This window comes from Macrobrachium rosenbergii, chromosome 20 (genome assembly GCF_040412425.1).
Source record: "Macrobrachium rosenbergii isolate ZJJX-2024 chromosome 20, ASM4041242v1, whole genome shotgun sequence".
NCBI lineage: Eukaryota > Metazoa > Arthropoda > Malacostraca > Decapoda > Palaemonidae > Macrobrachium > Macrobrachium rosenbergii.
Window position 1 is genome coordinate 30986787 of NC_089760.1, and position 15383 is coordinate 31002169.

At 33.5% G+C, this 15383-nt stretch overlaps 1 protein-coding gene and 1 long non-coding RNA gene across 17 annotated transcripts in view; one reads left to right on the forward strand and one right to left on the reverse strand.

Moving 5' to 3' along the window:
• Positions 1-10128, forward strand: part of LOC136849199 (band 7 protein AGAP004871-like) — a 408970-nt gene extending 398842 nt beyond the window's left edge. For 9 of the 15 annotated variants that reach the window (XM_067122346.1, XM_067122344.1, XM_067122343.1 and 6 more), the window contains one exon: positions 2829-10128. Coding sequence is in view for 8 of the 15 variants with exons in the window: in XM_067122344.1 (XP_066978445.1) it covers positions 2829-2984 (156 nt within the window). In the remaining 7 variants the exon portion in view is untranslated. The remainder of the gene's footprint in view (positions 1-2828) is intronic. The other 6 variants (XM_067122342.1, XM_067122339.1, XM_067122341.1 and 3 more) reach the window with 2 other exon arrangements.
• The window catches only part of LOC136849200 (uncharacterized), a 353201-nt gene that overhangs the window by 332214 nt on the left and 5604 nt on the right, over positions 1-15383 (reverse strand). The gene's annotated exons all lie outside the window — the stretch shown is intronic.

The following is a 15383-nucleotide window of genomic DNA, read 5'->3' on the forward strand; positions in this document are numbered from 1 at the left end:
TGTCTTTCATTTAGAGCCTACACAAGAAATCTGGATCTTTTTTTATCCATGAGTCTCATAAACTTTGAAAAGGAAACGTCGTGAAACTCCCACAGTTAAAAATGGCTTTTAAATGATACTATGTACGTTAGAAGGAAAGACTGATTTGATGTTAACACTGGAGTTTCAAGCACTCTGATCTCCGAAACGCAAGAGTATTTATATAACCGATAAATACGTATAAACACTCGCAGAAGTGTGAAGATTACAAATAGAGAACTACTGAAAATATCTTGTAAAGACAACCAGCATTGTCGACAAAATTAGAAATGCCGCATTCGAAGAAACACTCGCTAGTCCCCGAGGCCGGGACACTCGACTAGCAAGTACCCGATAGTCAAAGTGACCAGCCAGTCGTCACAGAATAGTTCTGGTTGACTAGCTGTTAACAAAAGCATGTGCGTTACACATGAGTTGCCAATCGTTAGGTAAAATGAACTGCAACTCCCTGCAATATATCTCAAAGTTATATTTACTTCTCTTTTAATATTTTAACGGTGATTGACAAATGGCCTCCATAAAAAATGCCGCCATCACGATTGGCCAGAAGCCGAAGCATATAACACGAGACTATAATTCCGAATATGATTTAGATGGTAAGAAGTCATTAAGCATACCAAAATCATGTTAATTTTTCCACCATAAATTACTGACATAAACTTAAATTTTGTACATAAGCATGTGCACACATACACTGATTTATGATTATATACACATATAAACTTGATAAAGGCACCAATTATTACAAAGTACTCAATAAAGCTAAGTACTAGGAAATCATGGATCTACGTAGATCGTGAATTACTTTTGTCCTTTGTCTTCAATAACTGACAAAGATTTTTTTTTTATTCAGTAACCCTAAAGAAACAATGCCGTTTAAGAACAATTGTTTAATTAGAAACCTACACATCAGCAAACCCTCTTTCCGAAAGAGGTTATTGCTGAACTCGTGTATGAAAAATATTATCATAATCAGTAAAAAAAAAATGTCTTCTCATACCTAGCGTATCTTCCCTTGAAGTTCATCTCTGAAATCAAGTAACCTTCAGTTCCAAATACGGATAATGAACCCAGTCAATCCCAAATTCGAAATAATGTAACCATGACCATCACCGCTAAATGCGAAATTATGCAACCGTCAACTCCAGATCAGAACTATGTCAAAGTCAAAAGCAAAACCTAACAGGACTTATAATAATCCACTCTTGCTGTCTCAGGAAGACACTTCCCGACATGTTCCGACATGTCTTGACCCGTTCTGTATTGGTAGTCCCTTTCCCTCACGATTTTTTTCTCTAGTTGTAACAGACGAACGAGGCCCGGCGACCACCTTACATCTTTTTGCTACCCATTGCCATTAATAATCTACCACCTTCATACAGTTACTGTAGAGAGGTATACAGTAGTGTCCTGAAGTAGATAACAAATTAATTTGTAGTTGGTGTTGGTAAGAAGGTAGACTAACCTGTGTTGAATATTCCAACCTGATGTTGTTGTTCTTGTGCCAGAAATAACAGTGGATATAACCATTAGTAGATCGACCAGGAGACGGAGCGAGTTCGCTCTGTCTTTCCTCTGATATGATTTTGACTTTATCTCCTAACCTGGTTTTTGAGTATATGGATAGAACCCCCCCAAAAAATAAAAGAATTGAAATGAGAAATATCTATGATTTTGCAGAAAGTTAAAAATGTCCCCTCCCTTTTGATGATGATGATTGTTTTTTTTTTTTTTTTTTTTGTAAAGATGCATGTCAAACCATTTGATATTGTGAACCCAAGAATACGAGATGTTGAATGGTGTAGTGTACCAGGCATGGTGTGGTGTAGTGCTATCTTGGTCCGATAACATTTATCTAGTGAATGGTCTTGGAGTCTCTTCATGGCATCGTGGTCATGTACGGGAGCATTTTGTGAACACCTTAAAAGAGCATTGTGATTTTTATTTATTATATCTCTAATATACAGTATACATATCCAAAACAAAGCTCTTTTTTTCCAGTTATTCCAAATAAACAGTAGATTCATATGTTTTGTGGGTAGACATTGTAGGTAACTTTGATCATAATGTAGACTTTTGCTAATATCATTAACCTGATAATTTCACTGAAGATGTAATCTCTGGTTCGTTAACTTGAAAAAAAATAAGTGCTAAACACGACACAAATAAATAAGGCAGATAATGGAATGAATAAAATATCTAAAAAAGATGAAAACAAAAGAAAACCTTCTTCATATACTTGCAAGAGGGAAAGCAGCATGTTAATTATTATAATTCCCAACATTTCCTTTGCATGAAAGACAACTTTGTAAAGTTTATATTATACATTCTGCCTACTAAGTTAAGGATAGCATTAAGTACCATTTAAATAACCAATAGAAATCTTCAGTAAATAATCAACCTGAGAGATTGATTAAATTGCGATAGTGAAAGACAAAAAAACAGTGAATACAAAAACTTAAAGTCTAATTTAGAACATTATTTTCTACTTTTTTTTTTGCCAAAGTTGACCGTGACTACAACCATTAAAAAAACGAGAGTAATTTACTAAATTTCCCGTCTGGAACAGAGACGGATCAAAAAAAAAAAAAACATGGACTTAAATTATTAAACAACGTTTTATTTGTAGTTTGGATTGGATGCGTAAAATGCTTATGATACAGTTAAACAATAGATCTCTCTATCGGCTTCTAACATACAAAAAAAAAGAAAGAAAGAAAAGACTTTTTTTTTCCATTTCGAGAGCAAACCCTTTCTAATGCCATTTTTTAACCTCTAACTTTTTCCAGCTTCGGTACATGCAAACCCTGAACGCTATCAGCGCTGAGAAGAACTCGACGATCATATTCCCTCTGCCGATAGACCTGCTCTCGCATTACATCCAAGACGGCAACGGCAAGAAGAACTCCAAGAGCAAGAAAGACCTCTTGTCGGACGACGAATAGTTAACACTAAATCGTTCAGGATACACGAGGGACGCCACTATAAAATGTACTGCCAAGCTATAGCCTTGAGTTAGTTATTTATCATATGTCTCTCTCTCCTCCTCCTCCTCCTCCAACTATCCCTCCTGTCAGTCAGTTTGAAGTAGGTTCTCCAATAAAAATAAAGGAAAAAGAAGAAAATGAAGAAGAAGAAGATGAAGAAGAAGAAGGGAAGAGGAACGCAAGCCGAAGATGATGACGTTTCTTCTCTTCTGGAATTCTTCTTTTTTCCGATCTAAAGCTGTATATTTGTTGCTGGCTACTCATGACACTCACATGCTTTTATTTTCTCTCATATACAGACTCACACCTCCTTTGGGATATTCCACAGAATTTCTATGGAATGGTTATCTGAGAACTTTAAAAAAAAGTGCGTGAGTTTTGGAGGTTTCTTTGTCCAGATAGTAAAACCATTGTCATTGAGAGTGTACAGGAATCGTTAGAATTATGATTAGATTAAAGCCAAAGACCAATAATATTGGGTGCTATGAACCTGTCAATAATTTTAAGGAACTAACAAATCTAAGATATATATATAATTATATATATCAATATATGTATATATATATATATATATATATATATATATATATATATATATATATATATATATATATATATATATATATATATATATATATATATATCATTATAATGATATTCTCATATGTAAAGTGAGTCGCAGTTGTAGAGATTTACCAGACACAACATCAGTTTTTAATCAATAACTTTAATCAGCAATTTCCAAGTTAGCTTTATGACTTAGTGTGCCACTTAGTGTATGACTCAGGAATGACTGTTAACGGTCCACGTCACAGAACCATATTTTGAGAAGAAGTGAAGTGTCGGAAGAGCACTTTTGCAATTCTGAAGTTGGTGAATTCTTGTGAATGCCATTTTCCTTTCATAGTTTTCCCTCGCTATCTTTTTTTCGTCTCGTAGGGCAAATTTTGGATGAAAATAGCCTCGTAGGATTACTGTTGAAATATTTGGCTTTAGAGTTATACTTTTGAGACTGACGAAATATAAATTGGCATACACAGGTGTACCAAACTCTCGACTTCCAGAGGAGCTCCCCCAAAACATTTGTTCCTACTTTTCAATATGGCCGCCAGGTACGGGATTCAATCCCAAGGCAGAATCACGATTGTTAGAGCTAATCTCAATAAAGACTTTATTTCTAAAGATTCCAGAGGATTAAAAGAGGCAGAGAAAAATTTACACTCATTTTTGCAAATGTAATGTGTGCAATATGTTGGTTTTTCAAATTAACATAGCAATGTTTCGTTCCTCTGAAGTTCGAAATTTTCTGCATATGAAGTGGAAATCTGATATCTTGAATAAGCAGCAATCATGCTAAGTTTATTAAACTTCATTTCTAAAGCAGAAGAATTCGCATAAAATCTATTTTGAATATAGAGGAATCCCTATAGCTGTGCTTAGCTCAGAGTCATCTAAAGCTGCCAGATTGCCTATGATCAAACTGAATACTATTCATCAATTGAAAACATGTAGTACCACCTTGTTGTTAGAAGAAAAAATGTACGTACAAAAGTGTATAAAATTTAACAAATGAGAAGCTTATAACTTTGCGTATACTTCAACGTGATTATGAACGCTAATTCCCCTCGAGAATGCTTGAAGAAACACCTGCAAGAAGATGTAGCTCTTGACGATCTGATGAATTTCTTTGAGTGGTCCTTGGGATGAAGCCCGCAGAATCCAAAAGACGTGGACGAATTTACAAAGAATTCTCAAGCATACAAAAAATTAGGAGAAAAAAAATTCAGTTGGCCAACTCTTGTGTATCCTGAATCGACTCAGACGAAGAAGGCGTGTGTTTTTGTGGCTCGACGAAGTGTCGTTTCAAACAAACTCCATTTGTAAAAGAGAACCAGTTTTTGCATAATTAAACCTTCAATCTCTTTCATTTTAATATTTACATATAAGTATAAGACAAGAACCAAAAGAGAACTGTAGATAAGTAATTAGAAGCTGCTAATAACGAAAAAAAGTGCTGAAATAGGCAAGTGGTTATCATTACGTGCTAATCATGTGACGTCGAAGTGAAGCAAGAATATAAATAAGGCCTTGGATCTACTCGCAAAAACACCGCTCATCGGTTTACGAAGCTTTGTGAGCTTTCAAAGATTGCTATTGATAATCACTATAAAAAAAAATAAAGGTTTCCTTAATGATTGTGGGATGCTGATAGCGACCGACTGACGTCTTACTGAGCTCAATGTAATGTCTGCATGCATGCACATTCATGGATGCATATATATATATGTATTTCTATATTTGTAAGTGCATGTACTTACAAATTATGAAGAAATTGTAGATCATATCGAAGTAGATATCACTCATTAGCACCTATTCCTCTAATATCTTCACTTCTAATTTTATGAAAGATCTAGAGATTTTAACAAAGATACACTACAAACTATTGTAATTCAATTACTGGGTGATGAATTAACAAGTAAAGGAATTCTGAGTGATTAAGCTTTGTATGTTTTTTCATCTAATTCCGTTCTACAAACATCATTATACAGCTGCATGTAATTGCAAGGGAAAAGGCTCTTGAAACCAATCACAGACTATTATCATTAAAGAGGAAATGTGATTGTAATCATAAGTAGTTTCGGGTACATAGGATAACCATGTGTATTAAACTTTTGTCTGTAATGTTTACATAACCCTATGCATGTTAATAAGAACCATAGCCATAAAGTTTTATAATCCTAGGAATGTGAGAACCATGGTTACAGTGTTTTCATGATCATTTGCATAAAGACCAATCACCAAAATGTTAGCATAATTATGTGCAAGTTAGTACAAGCCAGGTTTATAATGTTTACATAATCTCCAGTAATAAGCATGGTTGTAATATTTTCATGGTCTTGCGCAAGTAAGGTTATCTTAATTAGCCTGAATCTGAGTTGCTGAGAACCATGAATCTAATGCTTGCACGACTTTTGACAAGCAACAGCTACATAAAATGTTTACATAATACTGAGTTAGTAAAAACAGTGATTATTGTTATATTTTTTTATAAAAATAACACAGACTTGTACTGCCCGTGACAAATATTCTGTAAGAAAGAAGAGTAGTTATGATGTTTGAGAGTAATTCTGTGCTAAGGTGTCTAGGATGAAATCTACTGCACTTAGAAATCCATGATTCAGATGTTTCAAATAGAATAAGTAAGAACAACAAATAGAGAGACGTTCGTCGGTTGGTATCGAGTCCCACAGTAGCAGTTGTGCATATCAATTCTCACCACTTTGAGCCCATACTCATTTTGTGATGCAACGGTCATTTTTAATAATAAAAGAAGAGTATTGTGGCATTATTAAGTATACTGTACCGCAGCCTTCGGTCTCCGTTGCCTAGGGAAAGATCCTTGACGCGTAAGCCGAACGTTTTTTAGAGTTCTTTATTTTTAATCCTTTCTTTTATATGATATAATATAAAAAATCAAAATGTGAAAAGCTTGTGATTCCCGCTGTTCCTTCCCTAAGCACCGGAGTTGAAATGCCGGATGTTTCAGACCATAATAATTTCTGTTGCACTTTATATACTTATATTATCACATATATATCATATATATGTATTAAGTAGCACTCGTTAGCAATAAGAAGTCCTGAGCTTCGTTATAAGGTTCCATTGTAGTTTTCAGCAAAATAGCTTTACAGAGATTGGATTAGCAATTGGCACAGTCAATCGTTCTGGAACAAAAGTCTTTTTAGAATTTATATTAAAGAACATTTTACAAAAAGACAAATCTAAACTCTAGATATCGAAGTTTTCTGCTTATCATTATTATTATGATTAATGTTATGTATAAGGCAGATTGTGCAAGATTATTAATAATCCTATGCCAGGTAGGAAACATGTCATGACTTCATATAATAAGCATTATTGCATGAAGACATGACAAGAGGAGGACGACGACGAAGAACGCCTCAGGTCCTGCAATTAACCCAAATTCCCCCTAAAATCAACTAAAATATTGTTCAGAGTGGCAGCCAAATTTTTAGGCATAGGAGGTCCTCAAAGCGATCCCCCTCCTTGGTTTCTAAGGTTTGAAAAATTCATTTAGACAGAACTCCATAATTCTCTCTTCATGACTTTCTGTAACGTGCTGACGAATCAACAATTAAAGAGTTAGTGTTTTTTCCCAGTAGAAAAGGAGTGATAAAGGTAACGGGTATATTAAACACTTGCAGTGCGCGTTATTTAGTATATATCAACAACACTCCTGTTCAAAGACTAAAAGACTTTAATTCTATAGAGTTAAAAGCTGGCAAGAAGCGAGTGCTTAGACAGGATGTCCACCAAGAACAATGCATGACGATGGAAGTCAACTTGCAGTGCGCCACCTTGGAGTGCCACATAAGAGTGCCGACCTTTGGATCAAAGTAGGGGGATATATACTGAGGACTGCAATTAGAGTACCTCTGAGAACGATGCCGTTTGACGCCGATGCCGACGACCAAAGGCACAAATTCCAGTGAATATATTACGTGGCGTTAAACTTGTGAAAGTTTATGCGCCCACTAGGCCCCATTCCCAGCCCCCCCTCCCTCTCCCCCCGCTCCCTTGTACAGATATATAGTTTGTATGATCTGTCGACTCATTTTCAATTTTTTCCTTGTTGGAGATTTTCCTGTTAAAGATTTCTATCATTCTCTATAATTCTTAGGAAGGAAACACAACTCAACAGTCCTTTTTTTGGAAAGGACCTCCACAGAAGAGACACTGTCATATCTTCCTTTTTTGGGTAGTTTATGGATAGATCGCCGTCGATCGCCTATCATCACACACTTGATCACACATTAGTTTATGTACATAAGAAGTTTATGATATAAACCTCGAATCATTATAAAGAATATTGTAATAGACAGACCTATTTAAATTTTAAATAAATATGTATATCACTGTTATCATTTTTACTGGTTTGAAATTATATTTTTTGAAACTTCTCACACTATAAAAAAAATAAAGGCCTCGAGAATTTGAATAATGGCTTTATCGAGTATATGAGAACACTTTTAGTTGGTTTATGGAAATACTCTTTAGCTCACTGATCAACACGACATCACCGATTTTTTAGAGATTTTTTTTCAAACTGTGCGTGTACAAATACAGGCCTAAGACCTAAGCCTCCCTTTCTTTGACCAATAAGTAAATAACCAAATAAATACCAACTAACGGATGGAATCTTTACTTTTTTTAGCTTTTCCGGCGTCGAATGACTTTTGTGATGAATAAAAGGAGTCTTTGTTAATATTCTCTCTCAGAACTAATACAAATCTTGAAGCATAGTTTACGTTTCAATGTCATTTTTATCTACCATTGGCATAGAAATCAAATAATCTCACTAGGATTGAAAAGCTTGTGGTTTCACATATTTATATGCGTGCTCGTATATATTAAGTATATTGTATATGTTATCATATATATTATACTGTATATATGTATATTTATATATATAACATGTATATATATATATATATATATATATATATATATATATATATATATATATATATATATATATATATATATGCTATATATATACATATATATATACTGTATATATATATATATACATATAAAACACGTATTTTCAATACCGAAACAAGCACACATGTAAATATATGAATGAATGATCGGGAAGCTTTTACATAGCACTTGAGAAGAAAAAGATTCCATGTTTAAGAGTTTCAGAAGTCCCAGAAGCATAAAACTGACTTAAATAAAAAACGACAAGCATTCACAAGAGGATCTTTTTCAGCTCTAAGCCTCGTTTTGAAATTGCCCTAATGACTATCAGTGCCTCAATGCAAAGGTGAAATGTTATGTCCCATTAGAGAGAAAAATCAACACAGAAAATTACACAAAATTTAATTGAAAGTAAATGTGTCAATAAGAATTTTTTAACAGCTCTAGTGAACGCAAAAGTGAGCAGACGAAAGCTAAACACCTTGAGGCAAATTATAGTAGGAAGAGGTCTTTTAATATTTGTGTAGAAGAGGAGACATAACTTGAACCTTCCTTGTAGTGTAAAAACCAGGGGTTTTAGAACATATATGTATATAAAGGAAGAGACGTAAACAAAACCTTCCTTGTGTGTTCTAAAGAAATATTCCTTAGGTGAAACAAAATCAAAAAAAAGAAACGTGTATATCTTGAGGACTTTAAAATATTTTTATATTTCAATAAATAATAATAACACAAATTCCAGAACATAATACCACCATACAATTGCTCTGGGACATCTGAAAAGCCTTTTTCGCTTGTGATAAGATGACTAATGAAATTAAATTTAAGGGATTCTGCGAAATCCAATCACAAATAGATATAAAACTTAGCTTCAGTTGTATAAAATTATTTTGGTGGGCAGTATTTACCGATATACTTTTCAGTTCATATAGGCTATATAAATATATATATATATATATATATATATATATATATATATATATATATATATATATATATATATATATATATATATATATATATAATCTAACCTAACCTGTTTATTTTATAAAAGAACTGTACAGTACGACAGACTGCCCAACCAATACCGGGGAAATCGGGTTCTTCAATCGAAGTATTCATAAACATGAAACATACCGTCGTGTATAAAAAACAAAAAAACAAAAAACAAAGCTCAGATTATTGATACTATTATTATTTCCAAGCTTTGTAAATGTTCACATCGCCTTCCTTATCAAAGCTGCACTGCGACGCTTGTATCTGTATTTTGGGTAAAAAGAGGTCGGTGGGAAACAAATGAGTAAAAAAATATGAAATAAATTGTTATATTTACCAGACTTTCTCCGAGATGAAATGTGACTCGAAGAGAGAGAGAGAGAGAGCGAGAGAGTGTGTGTTCTAATAGAGCTTTTGGAGCATAATATATACTTATATATATATACATTTATCCATATAGGATTCTGTCTCTCCTCCTTTGACCCAAGGTATGGAGTATCTCACACGTCCACGATTCTGTGTTTCTCTTTCAATATTACAGATATATTTGCAAATCTTGTACACCTTGTTTCACAAAAATAAAGAAATCTAAATGATTCTCCTTCTGCTGGTCATTACCCTTATATGTAGGTTCAAGATGCCTAGAGACAGCACAGGATTATTATTATTATTATTATTATTATTATTATTATTATTATTATTATTATTATTATTATTATTATTATTATTATTATTATTATCCAGAAAAAACGGTGGATTAGAACCAGACACATGCATCTGAAATGTATCACGAAAAAGGAAGAGTAAGAGCAATAAAGAAACAAATAAATAAAACAAATGCGAACTAATAATGTAAATGTGCTTCAATTTATCATCAAAAAAGGGGAAAAAAAGAAACTCAAACGAAAATATTTGGATGACCATACCCTAGCGGTTATCGCACAGCTAATGGTGTTTACAATTCACGTTCCAATGAACAAGAAATTCTAGATCCCTAATTGGTTCTTTTATATGCATGCACTTACACACACACACAAGTATACAGTATGTATATATATATATATATATATATATATATATATATATATATATATATATATATATATATATATATATACATAGATACATATACATATATAGGCTATATATATATATATATATATATATATATATATATATATATATATATATATATATATATATATATACATATATATATTATATATATATATATATATATATATATATATATATATATATATATATATATAAACATTGCTTATTGAATACCTCCCTTATCAAAATCTTGAGTGATTCTTAAATTCAAATGAAAGCAAGAAAAGCAGTGGGGGGAGATGTGAAATATACCACACTGGTGAATATGCCTACATAATGCTCCTCAATTCCTAAATATGTATAAAATTGCTTACAGCGGACTCTAGAGCATCGTGTGTCATCTACTGTTGCATTTTCCGTAATGACGGTTTCATCAACCTATAATCTTTAGAAGAGGCTTAAAAATCTTAATAGTTATTTCAAATATTTAAAAATCAAAGAAGATAATTTCATAATTTATCTAAAAAGGTTCATGGAAAATGACACATAGGCTAAGACCCATAAAAACTGGACATTTATGATCAGGAAATAAGCACTTTTAAGAAAACTGAACCCATAATGCTCAAAGTGTGTATTATTATTATTATTATTATTATTATTATTATTATTATTATTATTATTATTATTATTATTATTATTATTATTATTATTATTATTATCATTATTATTATTATTATTATTCAGAATATGAACACATGTAAATGGCAATAACCGATGAAGCAATAATTTGGTGAACAAACTTTCGAAAGATAAGATGTCCATATATGAAAGAAAAGGTAGAAAAAACAAAGAATTGAAAATACAGACGAAAGTTGCAAGCGTTTGAAACGACTGTGCATTCAACAAATCTTGTTACGGAGTTTCTGGACATCAAGGCTTGCTAAGAATGAAAGACTTAAGAACACTGTGATAAAACAGATAGTCATTAGTGCCATCAGTAACTAGATGTAAATGAAATAACCAAGAAGTTATAGAGGATATTAAAACTAATGGGATGTCAGAATTCAAAAACTATTTTCTGACTAAGTGAGGTAGAGGTATTAGAGCCAGGTGCAGGATTCTAAAAATACAACCCTAGAAAACAGCTCCTTGACAAGGGATTCATCCTGTCTTAGAGTTTTGGAAATCCATCTGAGGAAAAAGAAATCAGCCGCAGATATTCACTCTGAGAAATATACCTCAAGAGGAAAGAATTAAATGAGTTTAAGAAGCTGGAAAACCAGGAGGGAAGAGGAAAATGGGATCGGGTGGAACTGTTTCACTTATTCCCATCTTACAGACATATGTATACGCAACACACATATACATACCAACACAAACACACACACATACATATATAAATTTATATATATATATATATATATATATATATATATATATATATATATATATATATATATATATATATATATATAAATATATATATATATATATATATATATATATATATATATATATATAAATATATATATATATATATATACATATATGTATAGTATTGTATATATGTGCATATATACAATACTAAGCCTTTCCCAAATGATGTTCTCATGGGAATAATATGCCAACAGTAATCTGGCCTTTCTTCAAGGCTACCTATCTAACTACTGACATGGCTCAACATTGCTTAATTTTTCTGACTGAACGACCAGTAGCATAGTCAACTGTTTCTCATAACGGAAAGGTTCCATTTAAAAACAAGGCAATGGTCGCTGCCACATCCAGAATTCAGCTTCTGCATTGTTAATGAACCTCGTGTGAAGAAAAATTTCAACAACATTTGCTTCATACATTGCAAAGAGAGCTCATCAGTAGTGTGTCGAACACCTTTACACACTCAACACCATTCACCTTTATCTTGCATGTACCCTACTCTGCATTCAAGAATATTGCTGTTTTTCCGGTTCAATAAATTTTCAGTCTTATCTGTCCATCACTTTCTGGGTCTTTCTTTCCTGTGTCCAGCACTTTAGAAATTAAACTCCTTTCACCCGCCTATCGTCCGCCATTCTCTCTACATGCCAACCATCTAAAATCACCCCATCTTTCTTTTCACTTAGGCTAACCTTTTTACGACTTCTGTGAATCTTATTTATGTCCCCCTTGCAAACATTTTTCCTCCATATGGGCAATGCTTCGCAAGCATTTCAACTCAGTACCCTCAGTTATTTTTCCTTCATTCGCATTCAACTTTCTCACTTTCCTCCAAAAGAAGGTTGGCTCATCAATCCCCTAACGCACTCCCACATTGGCTTCCAAAGACATTCCTATCTTCATCTTATTCTTCTGCTCCATCTAGTGAGGGACTCTCTCACCCTACGATCCCCAGATGCATTTTTTTTTTTTTTTTTTTTGCAGATAACTCTACAAATCACATTTCACATCCATCATATAGTTTACAATTCACAGCTTCACCTTCTAGGTTCCCTTAATCTCATACTTATCTTTACTTTCACTTTCTATTCGAGCAATCACTTCGCACGTTATTTTACGCGTTTTCCTCTTCATTGTCCATAATCAACTGTATCATCTACACTTCAATCATTATACACAGTTTTGCCCTACATCCTATGTCCAGTCTCAGATGTTTTGCATCAAACTATCCATAAAGACATAAAATAATCATAGAGACATAACACACCTTTCTCTGTAATGCAGTTTCACACCATACCATAATTTCATGCAGTTTTTTTCTTCCTGCAGTACGAGCTTCTTCCTGTTTACACACAATAACAAACAGTCTATTTTTTTTAAACCTGATTGGATGGACGTCCTGTTGTCCGAATCTCACAGTTTTGTTTTCACACTGTTTCATAGAGCGAGTTAAGAGCTAAGTTATGCAGTGTTATGTATATACCAGTTGTAATAAACGGAAGTATTAAAAACTTACATACCGAATTATTATACATATTTAACAGTTATGAAACAACACTTACCGAAGCCGTAAACTAGAAATATGTTTCAAACGCATGAACATTAATGTTTAATTTCTAGCTAGATTTTTAGCGCAATCATGCCATTAGCAGTTTGGAAATCACCAAAATGTGTTTATTGTACATCTCTGAAGGTTCTGTAACGCCTAAGAACAAAAAACTATCGTAGAAATTTAAGCTTGGCGGAAAAGTTGAGGAGGTGGAGTTGTGGGAAGAACAGCCAAAGGGTTGACGCAAGGTTGACATACTCTCAGCGGGAGGTTCAAATCTGGGTTGTGGTGCTCTTGTGTTCCTAAAATAATCATTAAGATGTTTATATATAATAATGCTATCTTTTTTTTCAAAAATACTGCAGACGGAATGTCATTAATATTTTAATATATGTATAAAGGCAAACTGAACACGCATTGAATTTATGAATACTTTTTTTTTCTAGTTAGTGTACTACTCTCTGCTATGTACAGTAAAATTTCAGTAAATTGATTGTTCTTCAACTAGAGGTTTTCAGTTGTCTTTGCCTGGTGTTTGATGAAGTTCCTTCATGCGTGCTTTAATCTGTATCGTCTCTTGTGGCCATGACTGAAATAGGTGAAATAGAGTGTGAGGCACCTGGTCGATAGCAGAGTCTGAGCTGAATAATTCTGGGTGCAACTTGTAAGTGGTGTGTGCAGACGACAGCTCACCGGCTGTTCCTCCCACAACTCCACCTCCTCAACTTTTCCGCCAAGTTTAAATTTCTACGATAGTTTTTTATTCTTAGACGTTAGAGAACCTTCAGCAATGTACTATAAACACATTCTGGTTATTTCCAAACCACTAATGGCATGATTGCGCTAAAAATCTAGCTAGAAATTAAACATTCAAGTTCATGCGTTTGAAACATATTTCTAGTCTACGGCTTCGGTGAGTGTTGTTTCATAATTGTTAAATATACTGTATATATAATGACTCGGTATGCAAGTTCTTCAATACTTCCGTTTATTACAACTGGTATTTACATAACATTACATAACTTAGCTCTTAACTCGCTCTATGACCGTATAATCACAAATCTGAAACAGTGTGAAAACAAAACTGTGAGATTCGGACAACAGGACCTCCATCCAATCAGCTGCAAGCAGCTAAGTGCAAGTTTGCCAGGTTTAAAAAAATAGACTACTGACCTGTGTACCTCGCACCTCCATACGCTCCATTGTTACTGCTTCCACACGCTCCATTGTTGCGTGAAATGTCGATATTATCTGCGTTCTACTGACTAACTGTCTCCTGAAATTGCCTCCCATGAAAATCAAATGGAAGAAGGTAAAACGTAAAAAGGCAAAAATAAGCTAATGTTTTGTCTTAATGCAGCAGCGATCCACATGGTGACGAAAACCAGCAGCTACTTACGACTGCTGAAATAATTAGTGAAGAAAGCGAAAAATCTTTAATTGTAAGAAAAGAAATTCTGAAGACTGAAGATGAAGAGTAGCTAATGTGAGTGAGAGATGTATAGTTTTGAAAAATAAAAGACTGCGTAAACTTTTGAGCAGTTTGGGAAGTGTGTGCTGCGGAGCGGATGTTAATTTACATACAATTACGAAGCACTATCAACTCAGTTTGGAGGCTGCGTGTTATGAAATGTGCAAAGGGGGTGTACGAAAATGAACCAGAAGTGAATACTGAAACAAAAAGAAATAACAGACACAACATGAAATTTGTTTATGCATCCATGATAAATTATGAAGGGAAGATATACAGGAGTTATTTGCATGAAAGTCAACAATTAAAGGCAGAAATGTATAGGGTAGAGAAACTGGGGTATTAA